General features: G+C 41.9%; 1 protein-coding gene across 2 annotated transcripts in view; it reads left to right on the top strand.

The window, feature by feature from the left end:
- Positions 1-27,424, top strand: part of celsr2 (cadherin, EGF LAG seven-pass G-type receptor 2) — a 59,638-nt gene that overhangs the window by 12,765 nt on the left and 19,449 nt on the right. For both annotated transcript variants that reach the window (XM_070902419.1, XM_070902418.1), the window contains exons 2-5: positions 9,089-9,796; positions 17,666-17,888; positions 23,225-23,340; positions 23,450-23,538. In XM_070902419.1, coding sequence (XP_070758520.1) covers positions 9,089-9,796; positions 17,666-17,888; positions 23,225-23,340; positions 23,450-23,538 — 1,136 coding nt within the window. The remainder of the gene's footprint in view (positions 1-9,088; positions 9,797-17,665; positions 17,889-23,224; positions 23,341-23,449; positions 23,539-27,424) is intronic.

The raw sequence follows: 27,424 nt of genomic DNA, 5'->3' as shown, positions 1-27,424 counted from the left end.
CCCTCCCTTTGCAATGCATAGCCTCCACCCCCCAACCAGCCATCAGCCTCCATTCAGGCAGCAGTTGAGTGTGTTTCACCTTTCAGCGCTGGTTAATTCAAGCAGGCCGCTCCGAAGCCACATTTTACTGCCTCCCTTTTGATCGCTAGGACTCGAGATTCCAGTTTTAAATTAAATCCACACCAAGCAGAGTGCACTTAGTTTTAATGAAGAGACATCTGATAAGCTTGATCCACCAGATATGAGACTATTTTAAACACTGAACCGCACAGCTCCATCATCATGATAAACTGGTGATCCCTCGCTCTTTAACCCACATCAGACCTCATTAGTGTCTGTCCAGGACAGATTTTTCTTCTTTCTTCTTTACTGGAGTGTTAATTGAACCTCAGCTTGCTGACTGGTATGAAGGTGGGGATTAAGCCTGTTGTCCTGCTGGGTGCTTTCTGTTCTTGTATGTCCATTCCAGCTCCATTCCCATGAAATCACAAAGATCCTGGGCCTAAAATGAACAAATACTCTTAAGAGTTTGGTTGGCTTTTGACGTGTGCTTATTTGTAATCATATTTTGGCATTTTCCTCAATGACCTTGGATGGAAATAATCTGTATTTTACCAAAAATGACTCATGCTACACCTTTGTTTTGTTTAAGTTACAGTGTGTGTTGGAACAGTTGTGGCTCCAGTTGTCCTCTGTAGTTTTAAGCAAGTGTTTCGGCCTCGTCTGATCTCACTCTTGAACCAGATTTACAGTTCAGTGGGCCCCGTGTTGACGACACCAGCACCTGTAAGGTTCAGTCTCAAACTGGCCAAAAACACGTCAAGGTGACGACAACTGAGCAGCTGATCTCTGACCGTGGAGGCCAGAGAGCTTCAGAAGGAACACGTGAAATGTAATAAATTAGTCAGGGTCACACACACACACACATACATCAGCAGAGCCCCAGTAATTAATGTATGTGATTCAAGGCTGTTCCAAGGGCAGAGTATTTAATTGTAATTGAATTAAACTGTGTCCTGTTGTTGGCCCTTCAGGGACTGTAGTCTCAGGTCAGGGCAATGTGGTTTGTTCGGTTGCTGTGTGGTGTGGATGTGTTGTCTGTCTGTGACCTTGTGTGGACTCTGTGGTGTGGTGTTTGTCAACAATATGCAAACACAACATTTTTTGACAGTAGTTTCACACTGTATTAGCTTGTTAGCTGTGGTTCCTACTGTTAATACCCAGAGGCCTGGCAGAGACAGTTGTTCCTCCATTTTCAGAGCCACGGCCCACATTCATCAAACTACGGTAAAAGTGACATTTTGGATTTAAGAGAAAGATAAAAGTAGAAATAATTACTCCCAATCACAAACGCAAGAAGATTTATCAGATGCTCTTAAATTTAAGAGCGCTCAGGAAGTTTCTTAAGTTGGTGAAGAGTTGATGGATCGCAGTACAGAAACAGAGAAATGTTCTGAAGTGAAAATATCTTTTGTCATGATGAATATTACATTAACTGAAGCGATATGTGTACAGTCTTTCAGAGTAAGGTAGTTTTAGCCTTATATTTGCATATCATTTTAACACTTGATGGGATGTGAGACCACTTTTTACTTTTATTTCTGCGTTCCCCTGATGTGCAAACAACAAAAATAAAGCTGCATTTTGTTTGCATACACTTTCAATATACAGTATATCATTATTGTCTGCAGATTTCTCCTTGTTAGATGTTTTCTCTGATGTACGCTGTCTAGCAGCAGCATTATTTCCTCCCTGCTCCAATTCAGTTTTCATTTTGTTTCCATTTCAGCTATTTCCCTTTATTTCGTCCCTATTTATGTATTTATATATCATAGATATATTAGACCAGAGACTTTGAAAGTCTGACACAGTGGTGTGCCCCCCCCCCCCCCCCCCCTTACCTGAGGAGGCAGCAAATATAAGGTCGTCTTTTTTTCTGATTTCTAAGCAGATTCAATAGACATCAGAGATAATGATCTAAAAATATGTGTATCGTGTCTGTGTGTTCAGATTTGAGTTACGACTCCAAGGACGAGCAGGATTTTAGACACAAAAGGTGTTTTATTCTTCACTTTCAGCCAATCTTTTACAGCATTTCCAAGTGTAATTCATAGAAGTTTTATAAATATGAGCCCAGATCTCACTGTTCCACCCTGAAACAAACAACCAAACCGAAAGCAACACTCTGCATGCTCATTTCCAAATCATAAACTCATTAAAAGCTTGTAAGTTTGCAGAGCGGCTCGCTGGTTGGAGCTGGAAAGGCTGTGAACTGCAAAGCTGTCCGCAGGTCTTATCCCTCCAAAGTGATTTTTAATTTATGATCTCACTATTGATCTTGGAAATGGGACCCCGGCTTTGCGCTCTTTGATGTTGTGAGTGCTCAATGCGTGCTGCACATACTGTAGTGTACTGATGCTGAACAACTAAGACAGGCTCTGCTCAACCTCATTACCTTCTTACCCGGAGGTTCCCCTCAACATGACACACTTCTGCAGAGAAACGCACAGCTCCCTCTGAGGGAGTACCGGCCGCTCCGGATCACAGAATTAACGGGCTTTTGTTTGATTGTGGCGTTCTTAACGTGGTACCGTGTGACACGTGATGAATGGCTGCTTGAGAGAGCTGCTTGAGTGCGATTATTTATCGTCTCTCCACTGTCATGATGATAAATGGTATTTTTATAGTGTCTCTAATGTGTTTCCCCTCCCCGCGGTAACTGGAAGGTGTTTTCATTGGCTCAGTGTTTAACCTGCACGTTAGGAGGTGGAGCAGCCAGGTTTCAGCTGCTGAAGTACCTCTGAGTCAATAACAGCTACAATGCTGATATAATGTGAATATGTTGTCTGTAGTTTAACCCCCTGGAGAAGAGGACTTTGAAGAAGTAATTAGTTGACAATGAGGACATTTTTGAAGAACACCAAAGTCTGCAGTTTTAACAGCTTTTCTTTTACCATTTATAAACAGATGGTTGTTTTTCACGTGTGAACAGAGCTCACATTATAATGACTTCACTGTGATGTTAATTGAAATATTGGATTTTACACTTGACATAGTTGCATGCAGGTTTCTTCAAGTTGAGTAATGTTATACAACAAGTCTGCAGACATGCTTGCGGCTCTGTTGACTATGTTCACCATCATAGTTTTATCATGTTGGCATGTTAGCATTTCCTTATTAGCACTGAATAATCGTCTGTCTGTTAACATATGAGTATATATAAGTAGTCAAATGAAACAGCCACTGCAAGGTGTAAATAATAGAAAAAAGGCTTAAACTCTGCGTTGGTGCTTCTTATTATCTGGATATTTACTTCATCACTACACCAGCTGTTACAGTTCTTTACACACACTATGATGGAGAACTGTAAGTTATATACAGACTGTTTGTCAGTAGCATGCGTGTTTACGTCACAACCCGTAAACTTGGTGTCATGGAACTTGAATTTACTGCTGTTTCTCAGTCATTTGAATGCAGCTTTCTGGTTTTAGTTGATTAGGACCACTTCAGTGCTCCATTAGTTTTGTTCTCTGTGAGGCCGGCAGCAGGGACCTGCACTGATGCTGTATCCAGTTCTTATCTTTAGAGGAGGTGCAGGTTCAGCCCTCTAACCTTCAGTGCTCTGAAGGTGACGCCTTTATGGGCTGTGTCCTTCGGCAGCTTATGTGTCCACATAGTCATGGTTTTCAGATCAGACTTGCTGCATTTGTAGACTGTTGTTGCTTCTGTCTCTTTCCTGTCTTCCTTTCTCTTTTTCTCTTTAATGTACACAGACAAAAATCCCCATATAATTTTTAAACAGAGAGAGAATTATAACTGATAAACTGTCATATCAGCAGCACAGGCGAAGCTCTGAGGGACAGGGTCGGGGCTACTGTCGTGCTATTATGGGTGATGTCTCTGTCCTCAGTAATTTGGTCACACAGTCCTTCTGATCTTTATCCACCATGACTTTGTTGACATTTTCTGGGATTCAACCGGGAGTTTTGATGGCAACTTTGTGGTCTAATTAGGCCAGTCTCACCGATTTGTTCTCTCTGTCTCTGTCTCTCTCTCAGCAGTTTATTATTCCAGCAACGAAGAGCCCTAGTAGGCTTAAAACACAAATCCAAATATCTTGGTTTTATTATGTGTGTCTTTATAGCAAACACTGCATCTTAAAGGCTCTTCTGTTTTCATACACCATTGTGTCAGTGGAGTATTTGTCGTTCATAATTCCCTTGACGGTTGAAACTGGGCTTCATTAATATTTCAGAGATAAAAAGCTGTACACCTCCCCTCCCCGACCTCCGGATAATTTATGTTCTCTGTGTGGAGGCCTCAACCTGCACTCAAACATGGCCTTTGTGTGTGTCTCTTCTCTGTAAATCATAACGAGTCAGCTTGTTTACATGCCTCAGTTTATTATCGCCTTGTAGGATTTCTTGGCTCTGTTGATCCGTCTGATTTTATATTAGGAAAATGTGCAATAATCTTGAGGATATTTTGTTTGCGTGCCAGATGATTTGAGTTTAACAAAGAGAGCTTTCACTTCCAGCTGAAAACAGTCGACCCACAGCCTTGAAAACACTCAGCGTTGAACCCATTTTTGATACAGACTATATTATATTAATTTTAATGTCTTGAAGCTTCGCTGTTTTCCACACCTCCAGTGATTCTGTGATGACTAAACCTCCACTACTTCAATGTACACTTTCTCTGCTCTGCTTGTATTGACATATGGATCACCACCACCCACTCACACACACAAACACACACACACAATGCTGTACACAACCTTGGCAGTCCTGCAGCCACAGTGTGTGTTTAATCTTTTCCCTGGCGCCACTTCCTAGCTGAGAGCATTCCTGGCACCCAGAGGCCCAGAGGGGGTCGAACTGTGGGCTGAAAGCAGTGTCACACTTCAGACCTGGCACCTTGTCTCGTTACCAACTAAGCATCCTTCTTTTCCTCCGTTTTGGCCCCAAAACGCCCCGCTTACCCTCCGTTCCTGAGCGAAGGATCCTTCCATGGAGAATGACCTCTTTGAAGGATGGTCTGGGTCCTTTCAGAGGAGATTCTCCTCGCGCTCAGTTTCCCAGCGCTGCGTCTACGTCTGGAGCTCTGCCCGAGCTCCCATCCAAGAATGTGAATTGGCAGAGGACATAATTAAGGCGATGTCTGTCCGTATATGTGGCCTAACCTTTAAGAGCCTCTGTTCACTGAGAGCTGTTTTTTTTCTGGCTGCTGTTGCTGCAGAGTATCAGTTATAATATGTCTTGAATGGAGGAAGAGAAAACAGTTTTTCTGTGTTCGGCTGAGGTAGAAAATAGATTGTTGTTTGGTAGTTTCTGTCAGGTTAGAAAGGATTTCAGTGTGTACAGTAAGTAAAATGTTACGTCATAATAACACCCCTGCTTTGCTGTACAGAACTTAATATTGTGTTTGTCTCCCATGACACTCGACAGTTGAAATACTCCTCTGCCTAAAACCTGGAATCATAATAAATCAGATTGATGACTGATGAAGACTCTGCTACGATTTTTTGAAAATTTCACTATAAACATCTTGAGGTCATGAAGGCCACTGTTTAAATTTGTGTGACAATTTGTGAAATATGAAACCAAAGTACTTTTGTACTATTTCTTTGGGTTTTGGACTGTTAGTTGGACAAAACTAGAAATTTAAATGTGTCAACTTGGGCTGTAGGAAATTGTGATGAGCAATTTTCACTATTTTTCTAGACTAAACGATTCATTGACAAATCAAGAAAATAATAAGCAGATGAATTCATAATGAAATTAATCAATGGTTGTTGCCCTAAACAGTGAATTTATTGCTCTTCGAACAATAATAATTTCCACAGAAAACGACAAACATTTGCTGGTTCCAGCCTCCACTTGTCGTTTTTAAAAATCACTGTCAATTAAATATCTTTTAGACTGTTGCGCAGACAAAACAACCTGTGTATCACCTTTGGCATTTTTCACAGTTTTATTTACACCAGTAGTTACCAACGTTTTTGCCCCAAGACCCTTTAAAATAAAGTCTGTCTACTTGCCCCCCCCCATATGTCAGTGAAATGTGAGCAGTCCCACCAAAGAGGGATTTCCCCCTCTCTGTTGTATTTGGATATTTTTAGAGGCCTGAAGAGTTTTAACTATCCAGCATTTCATTAAAAAACTAAGATTAGAGAAAAGTCAGAAAAAATGAAAATTATTTTGTGAAGCAGAACCGTTTCTTTCTTATACTTTTAATCATTATCACCATCCCTTGGAAAGTTTTTGACCCCCAAGTTGGGAACTGCTGCCTTAAAGGATGAATTAGTGAATCATAAGAATAATCAGCAGATTAGCTGATAATGAAAACAATCATCAGGTGCATCTCTAGTTGTAAATTTGTCCTCTCTTGGAAAGTGTAGAGCCTGAGCTATGAACTGTTCTGCCTTTGTCGTGGCTCTCCCCTCTTATATGCAAGTGTTTTCTTGTGTACACAGGTGTGTGTGTGTGTGTGTTTACAGTAAAGTGTGAATTAGAGGAGCAACCCTGCTTGTCTCTGTCCTTTGATTTTTCCACACTTCCTCTGCTAAGGCCCCGTATTATTATAGTGCTGGAAGCGCTTGACTGAAAGCAGAAGGATTAAAGCCGTGTCAAACATGCTTCTCTGTCTCACTTCCTCTATGACCCCCCCTCCTCCTCTTTTTCCTCCCCCCTCCCTTGGCTCTCTGTGTTTAAACTCGCCCAGTGCCAAATAAGGGATCTGGTAACTTTGGGCAGTGCTGTTTGTTTGTGTGAGTTCTGCTCGCAGGTTCTGCTATCTGGCCGGCGGCCAGACGCCCCAAAAACAAAGTGCCCCATTGATTATTTTGGAGGGAGAGGCCGAGGCTTGTTTTCATGACACATTTGATGTGATTAAGCCTGTTTTGTGTTTGCTCTTGAGGCTACAGAAACCCGCAGAAACCCTCAGGCCAGCGGTGAGATAGACAAAATGATAGTGGTCTCCCACTCTGACCTCAAAGTGAGACTGTGTAACTTTTGAGAAACAAAATTACATAATCTCCCTCTTACTAATTGAAAGTTGAATTCATGAATAATAAAACGCACCATTGCTCAGTTCAGTACACTAAAGTGCACTAAAGTGCACTAAGTAAAACCCCTGTTACTGCTACAGCCTTACTTGGTCTGGTATGAGCACTGGCTCATGGAGGCTAATGTTAGCAAACTTTAGCTAGATATTTATGTTTACAGTAAATGACGTTACTGATTCAGTCCACTGACTTTATGACTCTTCTATGGGAAATGAAAATTCAGATTATATGATTTATTTATCCTGTGTTTACCAGTTGTTGCCACCATTGCTGCTGTTCAGTAAAATGTACATAAGCTCGCTTTAAACACACAAACATTTACTAAATACACATCTGAAAAAAAAGTCCTGGTTTTGAAACATTAGTAACATCTGGAGCGTTGGAGTTTTTCTGCTTAAACATCACATATAGTCCAGGTTTTGGTGGTTAAGAAGCATCAGGGTTTTTTTTGTTTGCAGGAATGAAACAAGTTGTCTGTAAACAACTTAATGTGCTGGAACATTTTAAAATGTCCAATGTTACAATGCTTTATTAGGATTAGCAAATGTCAGAGGATTTTTATCTCGTCAGTTAGAAGTTAAAAGTCTGTTCCAATGAGTATATTTATTATCTATAAAGAGAAACTTCCACAGACAATGAAGTCTGTGAAAAATAATGTCTATACTGGTGCCAAGTTTTAAAGGAATATTCAACAACTGAGTTTGAAATATATTGGGATATGATTTCATTTCTATGGGAAGACTTCGACTCCTTATCATCGGGCAGAGAGCTGAATGATCGAGGTTAAGTTGTACGTTTGTTGCAGACTTCATCTGTCTGAGGCTGTAACTGACTCAGATCCATAGGTTTTGTGCTTGTTAGCAACATACAGAACTTCCCTTTGTGTTCTTTGGTCTTTGTGATGGGATGGTTTAGGATCGAGCCTGTTTTCATTATAATTTTACTCCTCAGTGAGCAGAGCTCTGACTGCTCATGTCAGTGACTTTCAGCTCATAAGCAGTTTTCCTTTTATTGTAAATGTGGTTATAGTCAAAAAACAAGGAAGAAATAAGTGTAACAAAGTCATAAGTCAATGTAAACGGCGTACGTGAGTATGTTTGTAATGTAAGGCAACATAATGAAAGAGACATTTACATTTTATTCACCAACAGCAACATCTACATATAAATAAAGACCTAACACGGGAATTAATGTATTGTACAGTCAAGACCTACTGTATAATAGCAGACAAAACACTACATGTCTACAGTCAAAGCCAAATAATTGAATGTATAGACGATAAAACATTAACAGGATCTGTGATCAAAACAACAAGATAAAAGACGAGATTTGCGGAGCTGAGAAATGCTGTAACCGTTGAATTTGAGACTTAAGGCTTTCAGTATGGCATGTATAATGAAGTAGCATTTCTGCTTCCGGACAAAGAAAACAAAGAGAGAGCTGTGAATACCGGCGTGAAATTGCTGATTAGAAACTTGGAATGTAATGAAAGAAAACATACACTTGTTCTGTCTTAGTCTTGGCATACGTCCGTTATCTGTTCTGGCACATGAGAAAAAACAAAAAAAAACACTCGTCTGAGCCAAGAATATGAGTAAAGAGGTGTTGATATTCATTAAAGTGTCTATTTAAATACAATTGTTGCCTTCATTATCCGCTGGTTTTGCATTTACAGTAACAACCGTGTTGTCTTCATGTGCGTCTACTGCAAAAACCTGAACCCAGTGATACAAGAGCAGCTGCTGCATAAGTCCTCCACCATGCATGTACCTGCATCCGTCCTGCAGTTACTGTTGTAGCAGCTGCTCCATGTGTTGATGCTGCAGTTGCTGGTGACTTTAGTTTTTGTAAACACAACATTAAGTCATCTTCATCCAACCCATCATCAATGGTTTGCCATCGTCCTCACAAATTTTATGTAAAAGACTTATTTTGGGTCACAAAGCACTTCCAAAATATAAAGCAACATTTCCATGAGTCTGACGTTAATCACTCTTTTCCTTTTGTCCCGGTCTTTTTCAGATGGCGTCCACTCAGTGTCAGCCCAGTGTCTTCTCCAAGTCACCATCATCACAGATGAAATGCTGTCCAACAGCATCACGTTGCGGCTGGCCAACACCTCCCAGGAGCACTTCCTCTCCCTGCTGCTCGCCCAGTTCCTGGACGGTGTGGCCCGCGTCCTTTCTGCTGCCCCCGAAGACGTCGTCATCTTTAACATCCAAGATGACACAGACGTCAGCGCTCGCATCCTCAATGTCAGCCTGTCTGTGGCCATGCCCGTGTTGGGAGAGGGACCCCAGCGGCCCAGAGGGCTCGGCCAAGGAGGGGACGGGCCCGGGAGAGGGGTTGAAAGTGGAGGTGGAGAGTTTTTCGGCTCGGAGGAACTCCAGGAGAGGCTGTACTTGAACCGCAGCCTTCTCACTAAGATTTCTTCCCAGGAAGTTCTTCCCTTTGATGACAACATCTGCCTTCGTGAGCCATGTGAGAACTACATGAAGTGTGTGTCCGTGCTGAAGTTCGACAGCCTGGCGCCGTTCGTTGCATCAGATACCATCCTGTTCAGGCCCATCCACCCCATCGCCGGACTGCGCTGCCGCTGTCCCACCGGTTTCACAGGAGACTACTGTGAGACGGAGATTGACCTCTGCTACTCGAAACCCTGCGGAGCCCACGGTGTGTGTCGCAGCAGAGAGGGAGGCTACACCTGCGAGTGCTTTGAGGACTACACAGGTGAGAGCCCTCATTTTACATAAACTTAATTACTGATGAAGCAGTGATGTTTTGTTTTTTTTACAGTCTCATCTCTTGGCTTCATTAACCAGCTGACCTCCCTCAGCTACTGTAGCCTACGATTGCTAAGCTATGACAGAACAATCAGTGTTTGAGGCAGGGGGGGTGGCAACATGTCCCACATGAGTTCAACTTGAATAATTTTCACATCTTCAAAAGTAGGGCCACTAGGGCACAATTTCTGCCAAGCTGTCCACATGTGGCCTTCAAAATGTTAATTTCTTCCCCTTCACAAAGATCCCATGGGGGCTTTAATGTCTACATCTGTCCCATTCACTCCCCTCTTCAGCTCTTTATTGAACCTGCCCCTTTATATACGCAGACTGTCCTGTAAACTGATGACCGTAGCTCTGCAGACAAAGGCTGAGTGATTGAGTTATTGATTTGGTTATCCCTGTTGCACTCAGACACGGTGGAAGTAACCGAACAAACATGAGCCTGTAAACAATAAAACATTTAAAAGTAGATTGCCTTAATTAGAGTTGAACGCCACATCCTTTTAGTCTGTTTGTACTTTATCTGGTTTATTTACCAGATCAAGTGGCTTTTTCTTTTAAATCTGGAATTAATCACAGTGCTCTGCTGAAAGATTTTGATGTTGTAGTCTGATGATGAAAAGGTCTCTTTACGGTTCATTTTGCTGCATTTTTGACCAAAATACATTTCTATTTATGTGTCCTGCTGCCATTGAATAACCTGTATACCTACATAGTTATTCACACCTACACTCAAAACTGCATCCTGAGCTGTAGGAGTGGACTGTGCTTGAAAGCTAACATCCAAAGAACAGGAAGAACGATGATATAACAAACAAACAAACTGTTTCCTCACTGATGTCTATTTAAAGGCTGGGGATTTGCAGAGAAATGTCATTACTTTGTGTCGAATGTTTTGCAGAGAAGAAAACAACAGCAGGTTCTCTGTCCAGAGTAGTATCGCTGAGTGGAACAAGGGAAGGAAATTATTAATTATAGATGGCTACAGATGGAGAGTGTTCCCTGGCTGTGAAATGCCCTGTAGTAAAAATACCTAAGATGAAAAAAAAAAATTATCACAAAGCGCCCAGGATGTCGAGATGGAGGGGACAGGCGATAATGAAGAACTAATTTATTACTGTTGGCAGCAGAATTGCTAACCAGTTGCAGGAATTGTTATTCAGTCTCTGCTCCAAAAATTATTCACATCCTCAAAGGGTTAAAGACGCTCTGCTCACTCGTTTTATGGATAAGGGAAAAGGGGAGAAGTTGAAAAAGAGTTTAAAGAGGAAGCAAATTAAATGCTAATTTATACAGTATGAATATTTGGGTAGTTGCCCCATCTTTTTGTTGAGAGGTTAAGTGGGTCAAACCCTGACTTCTTAATGTGATTTAGTGTCTTTGAAGCACCATGCTAGTTTGTTCATTATATGCAGTGGTGTAAAGTAACAATAAAGTAAAGTACAATTACTCAAGTACAATTTTGAGGTACACTTATTATTTCAATTGTATGGTACTCTATACTTCTACTCCTCTATTCAGAGGGAAATATTGTTCTTTTTACTCCTCTACATTTATTTGACAACTTTAGTTACTAGTTACTTTACACTACAGATTCAGATTATTGATTATTAATAAAATTATTATACAGATGAGTAATATAAGATTCAATCAACAAACAGATAATGCCACCCAGCAGTTTATGAAATAGTTAAAATGATCCCCATCTTTGCCTGCTGCAACATTAAAGTGATGCTTACACATTCATGCATCAAGAATTAAAATCCAATTATATCAAGTATTGTAAGTAATGGGGGATTCTGCATAATGCATACTTTTACTTTTGGCACTTTAAGTACATTTTGCCATTAAGGGATCGATAACGCAGTATAACACAGCTGCAATGGAGAATGAAGGACTATTTATAAATAAATCCATTCATCTTCATAATGCTTCATAATTCATATTCATATAAAAATATAAAGACATATTTATAGGTCATATTGTCAATCATTCATTAAAAGTTTATACACCAGTTATGGATGCTTCACATGAGGAGTTACAGTTGCTGACAAATACATGAATGAACACTTGAAAATGTCCTGAAATCAGTTTAAAACTACAGTATTGTGGGTTATACACCATTTCTAAGTTGTTTATATACTGCATATCAATTCTAAATAGAGAAGGGCTGAAATAAAGGATTACATATGGGATATATGACTGTGTATATTATAGACTTAATCTCCTATTGTTGTTTGATGTGATACATCAGTCATTTTGGGGCTGAATCGTTATATTTATGTGCAGGAGTTCAGCAGCTGTGACTTCAGCTCATCTAGCAGCAGCTGAAGGACCACTAGTTGAGAAATGATCACTTTAACTACAACTACAGATCACATTTGCTGCCAAAAAGAAAGGTCTCCTGTTGAATATCTAAACGGGGAAGCAGAAACTGCAGACATTCACGTCGTTGTCTTTGTGGTCTCACTAATGGCATCGCTTCCATTATTCCTCATCAAACATTAAAAGGTTGTTTTTTTTCACCTATTTGTGCCGCTGTTTATAAAGCCTGAAATAGTGTCGGCATTTGAATGTGTGGGCTCAGTCACTCAGAGACCAGGCTGAGTGGCACTTATACTCATATTCTTATGCACAGCTGTGGGTGTTGGAGCTGAACTGTAGGTGCTTTTAACGTGAATCGGCAGAGACGGGGAGTGAGCGCGTGAGTGGGTGAGGTGGGCGTATTTTCATTCGGTTACTCTGAAAGCAGCAGAGACCTCAATCAACTTACATTAATCACCACCAGCAGACCCGGGTGCTGTTAGATCCAGTGTGCAGGACTTGTCGAGTTATCTGAGAGTTAGGATACGGTTTGAATCACGCCGTCAGACGGTCTGATCAAACAAGGTCGTACAGGCAGGTTTTACTTGATGTATTTTCTGCTGTGATCTTCAACTCCCACTGTTCTGCTTCAGTGAGCGTTGAGTTCACCAGTCTCCACACGGTGGTACAGACTGTGTGTGTGTGCGTGTGTGTGCGTGTGTGTGTGTGTGTGTGTGTGTGTGTGTGTGTGTGTGTGTGTGAAAGAGAGAGTGTTAAATTGTGATCCGGGTGGGTAGCTAAGTGCTGAATAGCTGCGATTATGTGTGTAAGAAAGTTGGACAATCTGTGAAATGTTTATGTGTTAATGGTGCATGAACGTGTGTGTTGTGTGTGTGTGTGTGTGTGTGTGTGTGTGTAGCTGCTGGGCCGTAGGCGTTGCCAGATGGTCGCAGGAAAGAAAATGAAAAAATATAACAGCCATCATGTTTGCTGTTCTTCAAAACGGACAGAGTGAATAATTTGGCTCAGCTGAGTCATTCTGTAGATGCTGAACAACAGGTCGTTATCCTCCTTTACTTCTCACGCACGTTTCCTTTAAAACACACAGCGTGAGCAATTAACATTTTTCTTTTTAAAGGCTCAAAGTGTGTCTGTATGAAAATGAGTGTTTGTGATGATCATCTCCGTCTCTCTGTGATGAGCCTGTTTGTTTTTTCTCTGATAATTCATTCAGTAATCCAGAATGCATTTGTGGTGTTTTAATGTGCAGACATGCCTTTGGAGCAAAAACTGGTGAACGTTCACACTCCCATTTTTCCCCACAAGTGTGTGAAATCAGCACCTGCCAAGCACTGAAAGCCACTACAATTAGCCTGTGAGAGATGGCATGAAGAAGAAAAACATTGCCAGACACACGGACTGTTTTAAAATCAGAGTGTTTGCATGATGTTGTTGTGTTCGGATACACCAACCCGACTTTTTTATCTCCTGATAAAACACCTCAACTCAGGTTATCAGCCAATATTGATCCCCAAAACACTACCTTTTTCTCAAATTTTAAATCTGTATACTTCACATTCAGCCAGCAGTGACATAATGAATCCGATAATATGAACCCTGAATTTTATAATGACATTGACTTGAATGTGGATTTGGAAGATACCTGATCTGTTTCTGTAGGTCAGCATTGGTCCGATACCGATCGGACAGTCATATTGCTGTTATTTTATGAGGATTTTGAGCCATTATTGATTGTAGATAGTAGAGAGATGAGAGGAAACAAGGGGAGATGAAACAAAGATGCCAGGCTGCTGTGATTCAGATTATGTGCTTATAAAACTGCTTATAACACCAAAAAGTGTTTGAAGAAACATATTTCAGGTGCATCAGTTGTTTCGGTGCAGTAGAATTATTCTGGGTCTTTATTGATGCGTCGCTGTGTGAGAGGCGTTTGAGTGTGTCTGGTCCTTCAGGCTCTAGATGACCTGTAATGTGATGAGAAGATTTGATCACAGATACAGCTCGAGGTCATGTATCTACTCTGTTATTGATCACCTTATCTCAGCATTCACCTCCATAATCCCGAGTGGTCGAGTCTCTGCTGTAGTGAACGTGTGTCTTGCTCTCAGCTTCCCTGAGCTTGTTATCTTTGGTGTGTCAGGAAGGATCCACTCATTGTGTTTCACTCAGGAGACGACGCTCATCTGTTACCTAGCATCCCAGACACACCTGTTCAGGTTTACGATCTCTGAGGAAACTCCCTCTGCAGGAGCAGTTTGTACACAAGGGTGGTGCACAGTTACGCTGCATTGTTTGATTATTCTCTTGTCAGGTTTAATTATCTAACAACACTGCTTTTGATTGTTTACTGGTCGTAGATAATTAAGCTAGTGTGGATTTTTAGTGTGAATATCTGCAGCAGTGGCTTGAATTTCAGGAACTTGATCATTCAACAAGCCACATGCTTATTAGGCTTTCCTCCCAAGTTCCTCTGGGATCAATTTATGATGAACTGGAAAATGCTACAAATCCATTTTGCAGATAAATTATCACCTGCTGTTTGAGAGAATAGAGTCATTTTGCGAATGTGTAGGCAGTGTTAATATCTGAATTTATACTCCATGATATGATTTGCTTTAATGCTCGTAGTAGCTTTTAATTCAGATTTACAATTTGGTGGTTGCAAAGTGATGTTTGAATTTGAATCTTTTAATCCATCCAGTCACACCTTGATTCTCAGTTTGATTACAATTATGAGCAGAGAAGCTATAAATCTATAGTCAGTACTTCAGTTAAGTATATATTGAGATTTATTAACCAAAAACAGAAATTAAAGAACAATATATCCTCCTGTCTAAATAAAAGCAGGATGGTGTGGTTGGGATTTGCTGCCTTAATGATTCATACTGGCAGCAAACACGGGGTGTGGGCACCGAGGTGGACTTACAGAGGAGCGTAAATAGAGCAGAGTAGACGTGTTTGAATTATTGATCGGGATATTCTGTAGAATTGAGACTGCGAGCCCATCCCCGCCCCGCTGTGCTGCTCACCTGGCAACGTAAAGCTGCTGTTCAGGAGCACCTGTGGTGGAGAGACGTCCCATAGGGATGAACTGAAGACTGAAAAGTATTTTAAAATCCGCGAGGCAGATGTAATATAACGTTGTACCAAAATGTGCTGTAAAATATGTGTTTTCCACAGTAAAGCACATCTCAGTGTCATCCGAGCACCTCTGTTTAATACAGCTCTGTGTTTGACCACTGTGACTGCTTAAAGAAACACAAGTAGTTTATTGCCAGCAGCAAGTTGCTGAATTAATAACGAGGCAGACAGCACAGAAAGGCTTTATTTTCCAGCCGGCTGGCCAGAGGTGGCTGTTCGTCATCAGGAAGCATCAGTAAGAACATGACAGCAAATTGTCATGAGCTGACAGGGCAGAGCGGCTATTGGGCTCCATTTTGTTGTTTCTGTGGCACTGAGACATGTTACAAGTTTTTACACCACTTCAGAACAGGTCGTACTAGTGTAGTATAGTATAGTATAGTTGTCAATGATGGCTTTAGATTAAAAGATAATTTATTGGTGTCTTACAGATCAGTAAATCATTATAAAACATAAATAAAAAGGCCTTTTGGGAAGCGAGGCTGTGAACATACAAGTCAAAGAGACCTCCATTAATAAAACTTTCAGTAATAAAAGGTTGAGGGGTTTTTTCCGGCGGAACAATATGACATCAATCCTGCAGTTATAAATGTTAGTTAATCTTTAACAAAAGGTTTTGCCTCCGGGAGGTCAACAGTTCAGCGTAGGAGGTCTTCCTTGTGAATTTATTTTTAACATTTGAGCGACCAAGCTGGCAAAACAAGCTGTGTTGCGAGAAGATATAAACCAGCTAAATGCCGGCCCACAACCTGGCAACCCAAAGGTTTTATCACAAAATGACTGAACTGTAAAGCGTTACGTAACATTTTAAAATCCTTTATAATTCGTGTGGCCTTGTCGTAAGCTGCAGCTGTTTTCTGAATGAAGTTTCTTTGTCTGGTCCAAAATTATATCTGATGTGAATCAAAACATTTTCAGTGTCATTATTTAACGTCTCGTCCAGCATCTCTTGAATTCACTTTGACTGAATAGATGTAACAAAAGTAATAAAACAAAGAAACTTGCTTTCAGCAGACTGTGAATAGAGTGATTAATACTCAAAGAGTAAATAAAAGGCCTGTGTGTGAGTGATGTTGGATGAAGATGTGTGTGTGTGCGTGTGTGTGCGTGTGTGTGCGTGTGTGTGCGTGTGTGTGCGTGTGTGTGTGTCAGTGTTACAGTAGTGCTGCAGCACACAGCGGAAGTCTTCCACACTGCTGACTGAGTGGCTTTGACACAGATTCCAGCTCACGCATGGGAGCGCGCAGTCTCGCCTGAGCAACTGCTGCAGCCTCCCATCCGGAGGATCCAGACAAACGGCACATGTAAGCCGGACTGCCGGACTGCAGGGCCGAGGAGGACGGAGGCTCAACAGGGACACAGTTTCATTGTCTGCGCACGTCTGGCACACTGCTGTGCTGCTCTTCCCCTTCGAATTGATCACTGTTTGCTTTGTTGTCCTGGTGTGGCCTGTAGTCGTCTGGCCCTCACAGTTCAGCTCGGCGTGATCTAAGGCTGCAACTAATGATTGCTTTTATATCATCGATTAATCTGTTGGCTATTTTCTTGGTTAATGTATTAATTTTTCTTCAGTTGTCTTGTTTTTAACAGTCCAAAACCCAAAGATACTCAGTTATCATAGAAATGTGCCCCATAACTTTAACTAACTATAATGTTTGACAAGGCCTTTTAGTGTAAAGCATCAAAGTAGATTCACTTTGTAAGAGACTTTCTGTAAATCAGATTTTGATGGCAGTGTCTGACAGATAGGACAAAGCCACTTATTTTTGTACGTCTGGTTGATATTGTGATTTAAAAAAGAACTCATCAAAAGTCTGTTAGGTGCGAAAAAGCTGAAAGTAATCATCATGAGCCTCCACAGTCTGCAGAAAATCATTTCGTTTGACGCCTTTGGAGTCTGAATGCATAAACGCTTTAAACTCACTGCTTTCAGACACCAGGTTGTCCCTCTGAATATGAATGCAGCACAAACTGCAACCATTTCCCCAGAGGGAGGAGGGGGAGGCATGCTGGGCGTGACACAGAGGAGACTGAAAGATTGAAACTGCAGACACAGTCGAAGAGAAAGCAGTGCTCATAATTCAGACTGTTGAGTCAGTTTTCCTCTGATACACTTTGTCAACAGTGTCATAATTTGTTTTTCATCCACTCCTGTGTGTTTGAAACAGTACACCTGTATGTTTCAGGCGGATAATGTCTCACCTCTATAACGGCACATATAGGACAGCTGACGGAAGGAAAGCATATAGCAGTGTGACGCCCCAGAGGTGGGAGCCACATGCTGCTTGTCACAAACAATATTAATCCTCATTTCTTCCTCCTTCTCCATCCCTCTCTCTGTGTCCAGGGGAGCGCTGCGAGCTGTCGTCCCGCTCGGGCCGCTGTGCTCCGGGCGTCTGCAGGAACAGCGGCGCCTGCGTCAACCTGCTGGTCGGCGGCTTTAAGTGCGAGTGTCCGCCGGGCGGCTACGAGAAGCCCTACTGTGAGATGACCACGCGCAACTTCCCCCCGCACTCCTTCCTGACCTTCAAGGGCCTCCGCCAGCGCTTTCACTTCACCCTCTCTCTCACGTAAGCACCTCCGCTTCCCCGCTGCAACAAGCTGCAGCTCACCTGGATCACCTGCGCTGCTCCACCGCCTTTCAGTAATCTGTGATTCACTCTTCATCCACCCGCACATCCTACTTCTGTGTGCAGGCTCTCCAGCTGAAGTGTGCTCCCCCCACACCTCACATTTATGTAACCATAATGGTGTTTAATAGCAATAATGGGCTCACTGAACAACAGCCATCCTCTGTAGGGCCACTTTGCTGTCGGCTTATAGTTCCTGTGCTATAAATACAGAACCACTGCTCAAACACACTGTTCATTAGAGGTGTGAATACCGTACTGAGGTACTGCAGGCTGTGACGGTTGGACAGAAGGTGAGCTGAAGGAGCTGTGTTTTTGGAGAGGAGACTTATATAACACGAGGATGTTAATCCTGCAGCCAAGAGTGAGTCTGATCTTATTACAGTCAGTGTCACTGGTCACTTTGAGCTGTGAGTCAGCGCCTGGCCTATTTCAGCACAGATGAGTGTGCAGTCATTATGTATGTATGCAACATTGTTATTGTAGATTGGGAGTCGTAGTCATTCTTTATTAGTAAACTTCCCTTTTAATGTCTTTAATGGCTTCAGGCTAGTTTTTAGTGTAGTTTTGGTGTTTTTTCTCCCTGAATGTTCAGTAGCTTTATTTAGGGACGATGTCGATGTAGTCAAGTCAAATCAATTTTATTTAAAAGCCCCAAATCACTAATTAGACTCAGAGGGCTTTACAACCTTACAACAACTTGCCACAACCTCCATCCTTAGATCCTCAATTTTTATTTAAAAAGTGTGTTTGCTTTAGTTTAATACACCTCTTAGGGTATTTTGTCATCACTCTAATATGCTAATGCTCTAGTATGCTAATATGTAGCTGGAGCCAGCAGCAGATTAGTTTAGCTTAGCTCAAAGCACATAAACAGTGATTTTGTTTTACACTTTTTTTACGGATTAAACAAATGGGATATAACATTTTAATCAGGGAGCTTCACAGATGCTGGTAGGTGGATTCTGTTACCAGCCAGGCTCGCGGTTTCTCTTCTTTATGCCAAGCTAAGCTAACCAGCTGCTGGCTGTAGCTTCACATTTACTGTACAGACATGAGCTAAGTAGTGCATAAGCTTATTTCCCAAAATGTCAAACTATTTCTTTTACTGAACTGAAAATAAATCTCAGTTCAGACTATTTTCAGGCAGAACTTTTATCTGAATTTATGGCATGAGTGAGTGCCAACAGCGAAGTCATTGCTAGCGCTGGCACTTTCTCTGAGAGGTGCCATAATTAGCATTTAGTGAAAATAGCAAAGATTTGAGCCCAAGGTTCCCCCTTTTTCTTACACAGCACAAAAAGAAAAAGCCAATCTGCAAACGCCTCATGTAAATTTTATTACACTCGTTTTAAAAGTACCAGAGACAGTTTTAGTTCAGCTTTGCTTTTTGCAAGCTCTCCATTCTGCTTTTATTCCACCGTGTGACTGTGACTCGTGACATAATCGTAGCTCTAGACATCATTGTGAAGGTATTTTGTCATAGATTAGTATTTTTGTATTTTTCTTGCAAATTGAAGCTGAAGCTTTGAATCTGTGAGTGGTTGATCATTTGGAGGTGGTTTGTGGAGGGGGAGGTGCTTCAGAAATGAGCAGATGAGCTGTGAGTGCTGAACACATGCAAAGACAGCAGGACCTCCAATCTGCACGAATTCTCCATGTGATGAAATGTAATCAACGATAAAAGCAGCCCGTTCTGTTTGATATCTGTCACAACAAGTGACAACAAGTATCACCTCTCGGATGGTATCACAGGGAATGTGTCCTGCCATTTTGCTGTACTCATTGTGCTACATGTCACCTTAGACGTGCTTGGCAGGGGCTGACACTCACAATGGCTGCCGGTGGAAATAATATCCCCCTTGTGAGCTTTATGGACTCGGCCCTTCTTTAAGCGAGGTTCAGATGACAGTCTTTTTTGATGGAGAACTGCTCAAACCAGTTTTGAAAGTGGTCTACATTTCACTGGCAGGTCACAGAAGCTGTGAAGTAGCTGCTGTGTAAAAGGTGCCGATACTGAGAGCCTGAGGCAGGTGAGGTCAACAAGTGTCTCTGTTACCTGAACCTGCACCGATCAGGTTCCCCCAGATAGAGCTTCTGTTATGATGAACGGCTCCGGATGTGGACCGTGTTCACTCTAATTTTAGGTTTCATGCTATCACAGCTCTGCCTGTTAAGCTCTGTAATTAAGGCTGAGATTTCACAAAAAAGCACAGCGTGTTTAAACTCTTTCTCTTTGTGATATCTCTTATATTCTCTCATGGCTCAACTCAAATACGTTGAACAAGATAAGAGTGTACAGCCACGCTAGCAACTCTGTGAGGCTCGAGGTGAATGCTAACGTCAGCATGCTAACAGGCTTACAGTAATAATGCTAACATGCTGATGTTAAGCAGGTGTAATGTTTTCAATGCTCACAGACATTTCAATCAAAACCCCAAATGTCAACCTTATTAGTCAAGTGTTGATCCAAATGTTGGATGAACTTTAACCAAATTTTTAGAAAATGTGCAAACGAAAATGCTAGTTAATGCTGGTTTCCATTCATTACTGTTATGTAAATATTAGGAACAAGATAGATCAAAATAAACAACTGGTGGCGCTGATTCTCCAGTCGGGTGCCATTAAACCAATGCACAAGAAGAAAGTGCAACAAGATGACGTAATATAAAGGGCACTAGTGGAAACGTGGAAAATGTGATGTAAATATGGCATTTATGTTTGTTTCATGTATTAAAGTGAAGAACGTTAGTCTCCTCATCACTCCACACAGATCTGATGTTTTCCGTCACTTCAGTGGACTTTAAAGTCACTCGCTTCATGTATGTCATGGTTTACTCTCAAAGTCTGTTTCCAAATGCACATACAATCAGGCGGATGGAAACACATTTATTGTGGTGCTGGAGGAAGCATCAGGGGATCCCCAAAGTAATTAAGATTCATCCTCTGGCAACTATGAATAACTCAAATATCATGGCAATCCATACGATATTTGAGACCTTTCCTCGCCAAAGTCAGTAGAATTCATCCTATTGGGACCACGAACGTCTGGATCTGGATCCATCCCATAGTTGTTGAGATATTTCAGTCAAGCTAAAAATATACTTTTTAAGTATTAAAGCAATAAGGCTTCCCCTTCTTTTCCAGCAGATCATATAAAGTATATCAACTAACACAGATATTGTATCTTCACTTCACACTCATAGGTTATAAAATCAATAAGGGGCTTTTTCTTTTTTTTCCTCCCCACTGCACACGTCTAATGCATTGCAGCATGTTAGCATAGCGTGACATGGTCCCCTACATAAAGGCAGACTGGTTGTTATTTTTACTGATGGGTGCCTAATGTGACACGCAGTGATGCCAGTTGAGTCAGTCTTTAGCTCCGGCTGATTACTCTCATAGTTCAGAGGGCTCAAGGGGGCATCGTGGAGGAGCCTTTTAAATTGACACGTCAAAGACGAGCAGCCCACTGAGGAGTACAAGACTCTAGATCATAATTCTAGTTGGCGTTCTGTTTTTTTTTACTTGATACGTTGAAGCCATCTCTCTGCTCTGTCTGTGCTCTGTGTCCGCTGTTATTATCAGCTGGAGCATCGGCATCCTCTTTCCTCCGAGGTCGTGATTATCGCTGTTCTCAGTAAGCAGGTCAGCGGTGCCGTGCCCCCTGGCTCCTCTGCAGCTCAAGAATACTGCACAAACAGCATCATTTACAGTATACCCTCAAACCCTGAAGACTGAAAGAGGGGGGTGGGCGGCTGCTCATGTTGTCTGAGAGCGTGTATAGATAGAAGTCACACTAACGCCGTGGTTTTCAGTGTTTCAGAGCTACTTTTTGAAATAATGAATTGTTCCTTTCGAGGAAAATTAAGCTGCAGCACATGTTAATGTGGAGTAAATGACCAGAAAATACAGATGCCAGTAAGTCACACATGCCTCTCAGTGTGCAGATGTGCACAGGGGACTCATTGTTGGGTCCCCTGTGTGATGGATAATGAATAAATCCGGTAGTTAGTGTTGTTTTTTTTATCATAACACACTTTCACACATCACAGCGACCCATTTCTACAGGACCAGATTTACGACCACAGACCCCAGCTGACAGGTAAAGGGTGGTATTTTTAAACCATGTGCCTCACCACAGACTTTGATCCCAGAGCAAGTGCGAGGCATCGCTGGCCGTCTGGTCCCAGAGGTTGATCCATGTGCGCGCAGATATATTGAAATGTGCATTAATATGCGAGGATCACGCAACACGGGGGCCCTGGGCGATCTGGTTTCACCATCAAGATCCAAACAGAAATCTGAAACTGAGGCTGTGGTTACAGCACTGGCAGCTGTCTGCGTTCTCCTCCATGAGAAAATATATTTCGAAGCTGTCGTTACTCTGTACTGTCTTCCTGCGCGCTTCTTCCTTACTTGCAGTAAATGCGTTCCCCCGCCCCGCTGCTTTGACATTGCCCTAGTTTTCTGTCTCTGTGTTGTAGCGTGGCTCTGTGATATCTATTCACGGCACACAGATTCTGTATTCCTTCACTCTCTTTCCCTCTGACTTGGCCTTGTGTTCATGATTAACCTCATTATCTGTTCAGTGATCTTTGTAAAACCTCAGCGTTGTTCAGTCTTGAGCTCATCTTCACGATAGTCAGTTACACGTCACACCATATTACCGTGTAGGACAGGAGCTCTCCAGTGTGAAAGGAAAGCAAGGTGAATGTGACGGGATGGTATAGATATTTTTAAATAGGCCAAACCAGACCACTGCCCTCTTTTTTTCTCTCTTCTTTTCTCTGTTAATGTGAAGTACATGGCCTTCAGCATATGCTCTTTTACAGAACACGTCAGTAGTCATTTCATTTGGTATCCTTACATGTAAAGGCTTGTGTTATACCATATTTTTCTTAACAAATCCCATAAAAATACCAAAACCAACAATGTGTTCCACCTCAAAAATACTTTCTGACTTCGCTACCCTGTTTGTGGCACTCCGCACCAATCCCATTTGTTCCTACTGTTTTTAGTAAATGTTACTCAAACAGGAGTAAAAAGGGAATTTATTGGGGACTACTTCCTTTGCTAAAGTTAGTATTTACAACCGCAAATTAAAGTGTTTTTTTCGTGGGATTTGTTGACAATAAGATATCTAGAATATCACCTGCCTTAACCTTTAATTCATAAGGTGAATACGGATGAAATAAATACATGAACAAAACAGTGATAATATTGGGTATTGACAAATGTAATTAAATTATAATGTTGTCTGGTGTTTTTTTCAGATTTGCGACCAAAGAGCCCAACGGTTTGTTACTGTACAATGGCCGCTTCAATGAGAAACATGACTTCATTGCCATGGAGATCATCAATGAGCAGATACAGCTCACCTTCTCTGCAGGTAGGCTAGCTTTGTTTTATTTGTTCTTTATCATTATGATTTTCTTCAGTTTCATACCATGTTTGTCCTGAGTGTGTTGCAGTTATTCACCTCTTTGAGTGTTTCCCAGGTGAGACCAAAACTACAGTTTCACCGTTCATCCTCGGGGGAGTCAGCGACGGCCAGTGGCACGTAGTGGAGGTCCACTACTACAACAAGGTACGATCCAGAATAAATAAAACAGAAGAACTGCTCTTCAAATACCATGCATGCACGCAGAGCCTGGTCTATGATTAAACATAAATCATGAAATCTTGAGTTTTGAATTAGCATCAATGCAGAAGTATAAATGTTTCTGTGTCAAATCATTAACAAACAAATATATAATAAGTTATGAATAGTTTGACATTTTTGATAAATACACTTATTTGCTTTCTTGCAGAGAGTTAGGTGAGAAGATGGAAACCACTCTCATACATGCAGGCTATGGTAAATATGAAGCTACCGCCAGCAGCTGGTTAACTTAACTAATTTGGCTCTGTCCGAACATAACAACGTTTGTTTAAACTGAGTGTAAAAACAGCACATTGTGGTTTTAGGGTTATGTGTGGATTTTGTTACCTTTGAACAGAGCCAAGCTAGCTGTTCCCCCTGTTCGTTGTCATTATGCTAAGCTAAGCTAGCAGACAGCTGGTTGTAGCTTCATATTTTCCGTACAGACATGAGAGTAGTATCAATCTTCTCATTTAACTCTCTGTAATAAAGCAAATAAGCATATTTCCCAAACTGTCAAACTATTCCTTTAAACGAGGATGAACCCTTCCTATATTGTGATTGGGCTTTTCATTCTGTTTATTTCCTTCTTTTAATTATTATAGAACAGCTGACATACCTTTGGTTAAATGTGTCTGCTGCTGCCGCCCTCCTCAGGTGTGGCAGCACGATACCAGACATAGTTACCGAAGATATTCAGAGTGAAATCAGGCCGCAGGTTTGTTCCCCTGCAGACGACAGACAGTGGAGTTTTATTCCATTGAGGCTGCGATAATAACTGGCAGCTGACATGCTTTCTCAATAAAAAGCTTCGTCTCTAGGAAATCCATAGAGGACTAACTGTAGTGGGTGTAAACCAGAGTGCAGACAGGAAACCCTGAGCTGTGTAGGTTTGTTGTACTGCCTCTTTAGTGCTGCTGCTCTGTCAGACTAAAGAATCGCTGCTGACAGGCTGATGATCTGGAAGAAAGCCAACGTGCCAACTAGACACTGACAGAGAGACTCAGACAAGAGGGGGTGGGGATTGTGAATGAATGAAACCCAGAGAGTGGGAAGGCAATGTTTCTCCAGACATGCTCCAACTGGACTAAATATGGTTTGGCTGTTACATTTCTCTATAAGAACATCACAACAACTCAATCAGTGGAGGAATGTATGGAGCTGTTGTCTCTGCTCTCTCAGTACTTTCCCACCCAGGACCAACACACAGGATGTCACATTTTAGTCTATTGAGGAAGTCACTTTGCATCATAAAGATGTTGCCAGGCAACACCCCCGCTGCTCACATTTTCTTTTCAGTGTCTATGATAACATGGCCGTGTCAGATTTTAGCCAGAAAGAAGTGATGAGGGGGGAGAATCTTGTCGACTTTTGGATGAAAACTAGATGCGTCTTTGCCAAGAAGACATTATAGTCTCATTAATCACTTGAATCACAAAACCCTTAAAATCAAGTGATTCCGTTGTTGTTTTCCTGACCTGGTAGTTTTACATCTGTACACGTGCTGCATGTTTGAAGATGACGTGTGAGGTTTGCATGTACAGTACGACCTCTAGAGCAGAGGCATAGGTCTGAAACACTTTTCTATGTCACTGGATTCCAGCTGATTTGGTGGCATATAGATTAATGAATGAAGTAACTGTGAGTTAACTTTCACGAATTGATGATCCATTAAGTGTTAACTATAATCACATAAACTCATAGCACCTTGATCATTTCTTAATGGTGAGAAACAGGAATTAGATTATATATGTTTTGTACTCTTATCATAAAGTGTAACCCACGTGTTCATTATATCAAATACATTGTATGTTTTTTAGGACTAAATATCCCAATAGTGTCCAGTGTCCAACCCCCAGCTCTAGCTGAACTAATCCTCCTCGTCCTCCCGTAATGTCCCGCATCCTGTGAGTCGCTGAGGTAGAAACGTGGCTCCTCCCACTGGAGGTGTCCCATGGTGGCCCACTCTGACCCGTCCCTGTCCGCAGGGGGTGGGGCAGGGTGAGGCGGGGAGGGGGCATTTTAGATTGAAATGTGGCTTTCAGGATGGCGGGGGACTGTGGAGAATGGCAATGACCGCTGCCTTTGTGTTTGGCTCTGCTTCCTTTGGGACTGTGGGCAGTGAATGATGCGGCCCCGGGGAAGGTGCCCCTCTCTCTCTGTTCTCCAGCGACGACAGAAAAGCGAAGCAGGAGAGGAGCGAAAGGAGGGTAAAGAAAAGCAGAGAGAAGTATTGACTTGGGCTTTGAACGGGGACGCTGCGCTTCAGGGCCGACCCCTCTTGTTGCTATGGTTTTTCCAGTCAATCTTAGATCCCCATATTTGTGTTGCTTGCTGCCATGCTCCTCCTGTGCAACCCTTGTCACCCTCTGTGACAGGGAACTCATATTCCCATAATCCCCTGTAGCGGCGAGTGAGGGCAGTGTTTAATGTGGTCTTGAGCAAATATGTGCATTCCAATCAGCGCTGACAGGACAGGGTTTTGTGCTGCAGAAAGACGTCCTGACAGACAGTCATTATTGGAGAGTCAACAGCCGTGACTGATGGCAGCAGAGGTCAGTGAAAGGAGCGTCCAATCTGGAGCGCTGCCTGTTTCAGAGCTTTCACAGCGAAGGGAAAACCGTGGAAAACAGCATGTCGGATGATTTCACCTTTGGCAATTCACACCGCATGTTTGCTTGTTTCATCATCAACAAATTTGTAACAAGTTGGCCTCGAGGAGCATCAGCTGAAAAGCAAAAGCCACCTTCAGTGTCTGTTTCCATCTACTTAACATTTCAGTGTTGAACAGTATGTGTTGGGACTTCCTGTGGGAACCGTGCTCGATAACAGGGCCTGTTGTACTTGAAAGAAAACTCAGTTCAGTCACCTGAACTGCAGACTGAGGAGTAAGCCAGCTAGCATAGTTAGCATGGCCTCAAAAATAATGATAATAATAAAACCATGAGCATCTTAACGGTACTAATCCTGTATTTTCTCCTTTTTATTTGCATATCTTGACAAATATTTGATGGATTGCCATTAGATTTTGCACATACATTCATGGTCCCCAGAGGATGAATCCTAATGACTTGACTTGTGATCCCCTGACTTTTTATCTCTCTTCACCAGCAGGTCAAATTTCTACTTGTTCTGTAAAATATCTCAAGATCTGTTAGATGGATTTGGCACTGACATTCATGATTCTCAAATATTGACGCCTACTGACGTTGGTGATCTCTCTCTCAGGATGAATTGTAATCACTTTGCTGATGCTGTAACTGTCCGTCTTACGCCACCATCAGGTCAAAATGTAAATGTGTTCAATACTTTGGTTTAAGACCAAATACCTGCAAAACTGACATTCCCATCAGCCTCAGCTGTATTTTGTGTTTAGTGCTAATTAGCAAATGTTAGCATGCTGACACTAAGATGGTGAACATGGTAAAGATTATACCTGCTTAACGTCAGCATGTTAGCATTGTTATTGTGAGCATGTTAGCATGCTGACTTTAGCATTTAGCTCAAAACACTGCTGTGCCTGCATACACCCTCACAGAGCTGCTAGCATGGCTGTAGACTCTTAGCATTGTTTTGTTGTTTACAGAATTTGTTCTAGGTTACACGTCCTTTTGCTGCTTCTTTGTTTTGGCGACTTAAAGACAGTTCTCCACTCTGGTGGACGATAAAGTTTTATTCTATCCTTATATTCTACGTCTCACATATTTCCGTGTAGATAAAACACAATGAACTGACATTTCTGTTTCACCAAGAATGATCAAGTGATTCAGGTGAGGCGGTGTGGTAACATACAGACAGATGGTTTAGAGTTATTATTGGTCTCATCTCATTC

The sequence above is a fragment of the Enoplosus armatus genome, chromosome 3 (assembly GCF_043641665.1).
Source record: "Enoplosus armatus isolate fEnoArm2 chromosome 3, fEnoArm2.hap1, whole genome shotgun sequence".
NCBI classification, from domain to species: Eukaryota; Metazoa; Chordata; class Actinopteri; order Centrarchiformes; family Enoplosidae; genus Enoplosus; species Enoplosus armatus.
Note: the sequence above shows the minus strand (reverse complement) of the source record. Positions and strands in the feature narration are given on the sequence as shown.